This window comes from Buceros rhinoceros, unplaced genomic scaffold (genome assembly GCF_000710305.1).
Source record: "Buceros rhinoceros silvestris isolate BGI_N320 unplaced genomic scaffold, ASM71030v1 scaffold29848, whole genome shotgun sequence".
Classification (NCBI taxonomy): domain Eukaryota; kingdom Metazoa; phylum Chordata; class Aves; order Bucerotiformes; family Bucerotidae; genus Buceros; species Buceros rhinoceros.
The window spans coordinates 18,795-22,625 of record NW_010425675.1 but is presented as its reverse complement, the minus strand read 5'-3'; the positions used below and the strand labels follow the sequence as shown (position 1 = coordinate 22,625).

At 57.6% G+C, this 3,831-nt stretch overlaps 1 protein-coding gene across 1 annotated transcript in view; it reads right to left on the bottom strand.

Moving 5' to 3' along the window:
* Nucleotides 1-1,028: 1,028 nt before the first annotated feature.
* CSNK2A2 (casein kinase 2, alpha prime polypeptide) overlaps nucleotides 1,029-3,831 on the bottom strand; it is a gene marked incomplete at its 5' end in the record, with an annotated part of 21,430 nt that continues 18,627 nt past the window's right edge. The window contains 5 exons of the mRNA XM_010141238.1: nucleotides 1,029-1,647; nucleotides 1,840-1,988; nucleotides 2,643-2,743; nucleotides 3,065-3,166; nucleotides 3,376-3,486. Of these exons, the coding sequence (XP_010139540.1) occupies nucleotides 1,571-1,647; nucleotides 1,840-1,988; nucleotides 2,643-2,743; nucleotides 3,065-3,166; nucleotides 3,376-3,486 (540 nt within the window). The remainder of the gene's footprint in view (nucleotides 1,648-1,839; nucleotides 1,989-2,642; nucleotides 2,744-3,064; nucleotides 3,167-3,375; nucleotides 3,487-3,831) is intronic.

The window sequence follows — 3,831 nt, the reverse complement described above, 5'->3', positions numbered from 1 at the left end:
TCCCATAGAGTGGAGACGGCAGACGTTCAGACGTAGAGATATTTATTTGACTCGGTGAATTATACAAATGGATTGACCTGCTGTCGATGCCAATAGAACTTTATTGGAATATGGAATGTAAACAGATGTTTCAAATAGAAACATTGCAACCTTATAAAAAATTAACTATTTCAACAATGCCGCAGAAGGAAATTCTGTGTTCAGGTGCTGGTGGGAAAACACTTATCTCCAGCTTCTAGGTTTGAGTGTCACCAGAACCACTTGATGAAGTCACACACAGAACAAGTAGAGGAGGCAACTGTGAACTGTGGGGCTATAAAGCCATCGAGGGATCTGACGAAAGAACCCGCAAGACGAACCCCCCACCCCCCGCAGCAGGATTGGCACCCCGGAACGCAACCAACGGCTGCCGCTGTTAAAAGTCTACGCAGGGGCCGTGGGGCTATAAAGCCATCGAGGGATCTGACGAAAGAACCCGCAAGACGAACCCCCCACCCCCCGCAGCAGGATTGGCACCCCGGAACGCAACCAACGGCTGACGCTGTTAAAAGTCTACGCAGGGTCCCCAGCCCTGGCCCAGCCCCCTCCTCACAGACCACGCCGCTCTTTGCTGATCCTTCCTCCGCCCCGCGCTCTCCTCCCTGGCCTCCTCTCCACTCCTCCGTCCTGCGGCACTGGATGGAACCTCTCCAGAGCTGCGCCCTGGCACCAATCCTCATGGGAGCCACATCGCGAGGGACGTGGTTGCACACCTATCGCAAGAAATCTGGCAACACTGACTCTCCTGAGCTCAGTGGGAAAGCCTGGGTAGTCCCTCCCCTCTCCTTTCCTGCCCTCACATTCACGAGTTCCCAAAGCAGGTCTATTGAGTTTCTTCGGAGTGAGCCTTTGTCAAACACACCTGGGGGGGGATCTCGCCTCTTCCCGACAGCTGGGATCAGTGCCTTCCTCTGAACACTCCAAACCAATCCTGAGATGCTGCTGGGACCGTGGGCTGGATTTTGGTTGAAGGTCTCCCCCCTCCCCCCCAACCGTCCTGGCGTGGGCGATCAAAACCAGAATTCAAGGGCCAAATTCAAGCCCAGAGTGAGCAGTGGGACTTGGGCCTCCAACCAGCGCTGCACCTGCTGACCCCCTGCCTGAATTTGGTTCACCTGGAGTCTCCGAGGCAGAAAGGCATGTTTAGAAAGAGGCATGCTAAGGGCTGACGGTGGAACGACCGCTCCGTCCCCACCAGCGCGGTGGGGAAGGCGGGACTGAGAAGGAAGAGAAGGATCCATAGAGATGTGAACCAGAATCAGTTGTGTTGAGCCCTGGGCTATCACTACGTGTTTAGCTCTTGCAAGACCGTTTGCCCAGGGCTTTGGTACCACAGGGTTAGAGTTACATTAACCACAACCACCAGAGAGGAACTGAGGTTTATGACCCCCCCCAAGGTTAGATTTCTGCAGAGTATAAAGGGGAGGGGAAGGAGGGGGGGGGCGGTCCTTGGTTCTTTTCCCTTCACTGTGTGACCGAAGGTTTTGCTTTTATTTGTAAACATCTTGAATTACCCGTCGTTTTCCAGTCTTCATCGTGCTGTTGTCAGGCCACTGGAGAGCACAGCGTTCTCTGAGCTGGGCTGGGACTGCTCCTTCACCACAGGATCTGCAGGAGACACCGGCCCAGCAGGAAGGGGAAACAGCATTTAATGAAGCAGAAGCTCCACCCTGGCCAACCCTTCCAGAGAAAGTGCCCTCAAAATCCACGGAGCTGCTGGCAGAGTGGCGAGCTGAACCTCGCCCCCGCAGCCCAGGACCCCTCTCGGACACAGCCGGCCCCAGCTCTCCCCAGACTCACAGAAATAGGGGTGCTCCATTGCCTCCTTGGCAGTCAGCCTCTGTTGATGGTCATATCGCAGGAGCTTGTCCAGGAGGTCGAGGACTTCAGGACTGACCAGGTGTCTGTTCTCGCTGTGGATGAAGTTCTCCCAGCGCTTCCGGGAATGCCTGCAAAGGGACCAGCCGCTGCTGCCCAGGTCTGCTCAGCACAGCAGGGCCCAGAGGTGCCGGGGAACCCCCTCCCACCACCCCACTTCTGAGGAGAGATGGGTGTGAGGACACTGCCTACAGCTCCTCCCCGCACAATGGGGAGGAGTGCTCAGTGAGCACTTGCTGAAGGGGGAAAACCCTCCTCTTCAGGAACACGGTGGTGCGGACATCCTACACCTGGGAAAGGTACAGAGCTGCACGTTCCCATCTGTCTACGGGGGCAAGGCCGCAGCACGAGGTGGGCAGCGTGACTCCCTTGGGACCAGTCTGCCTCAGAGCAGCTGTCCTCACTCTCCCATCCACCTCTCGTCCTTTCCCGACATCTCAGCTGGGAGATTTCGAGCCCCTCAGCCCACACACAACTCCACTGCCTACATCTCCACTTCTCGGACATCAACAAGCGGGAGAAGGAAGCAGCAGGGGATGGCTCGTGGATCACAGGAGAGGCAGAGGGAAGAGCCTGCGTCTCAGCGACCTCCCGAGATGACCCGAGCAGCCAGCCAGGAGGCCTGCGAGCAGCACTGCGACCCAGATCAGAGTGAGAGTCCTTCAGGGGGATGCACACTGGTTTATCTCCCTCTCCGAAAGGCAGTGTTGCGCTTCTCCACTTACTGGCCCAGGATATCATTGAAGTGCGGGTCTAGTTCTATGTGGTACTTCTTGAGATACCCATAGAGCTCGTCCGTGCCCAGGACCTTCGCGATGCGAACCAGCTGGAACAAAAGGTGCGTTGATAGCGAGCAGAAGGGCAGGCCACCGCGCCTCAGCGGGGTCAGAGCTGCCCGAATCTAAGAGCTCTCCTTCTGCAAACATCCCGGCTGGCAGGAGCATCTCCCTCCAGACTCGCTTTCTGCAGCACGCACAGAAAACAGGTTGTCTATCCAAGGCAGCGAAGCACAAGCCCAGATGGCTTATCTAAGCACGCAGCCACATCCTCCCAGCCCGGGGGTCCGAGCCCCAGCACCTCCCACCGCACACACAGAGATGAGGCGGTGACAAACGCCTCAGGACATGAGCCCGGTAGCGGTTTTTACTTGGTCATAATTGTCCTGGCCGTGGAAGAAGGGCTCCTTTCGGAAGATCATGCTGGCCAGCATACAGCCTAGGCTCCACATGTCTAAGCTGTAGTCGTACATCTGAGGGGAGAAAGGAGGAGCCATCAGGAGAGGCGTGCTGGCCTCGGCCCGCTTCCCAATTGCACGGGCAACCTTGGCCTCTCCACCCTAGAGCAGCCCCTTCCCGAGCCAGGCAATGCCCTGGCGAGCAAAACCAGACAACCCCAAGGTGGCCAAAGGGCAACTACAAGTGGCTCACTGGCTACAGCAAGGAGGAGACAGGCTCTTACTTGGTAGTCCACAAGGAGCTCCGGTCCTTTGAAGTACCTAGAGGCCACACGGACATTGTATTCCTGAGCTGGGTGGTAGAATTCGGCCAGACCCCAGTCTATGAGCCGCAGCTGAATAAAGAGACACGGAGTCAGGAGCCTCAAACGAGCCATCAGGCGAAGCTGTGCCAGACAAACCTCTCCACCCCGTGATGGAGCCCGTCACGCCCACTCCGAGGGCAGGAGGTGCTCTTGGCAGTGCTCTGGTCAGGCTCTTCCCTCCCCACTACCACCAGCTGGTGGGACAAAGCCCAGCTTAGGGAGCTCCTCTCATCTGCCTGCCAGGTCCAAGCACGCTGCTGCTGCCGGGCAGCTGGCTTCTTCCCAGCCCCACGGCCACCGCAGACAGGTCACTGCATGCGGGGGAACAGCGAGAAGCCAGCTGTCTTGTCCCTCTGTCGGCGGGGGAGGAGGCAG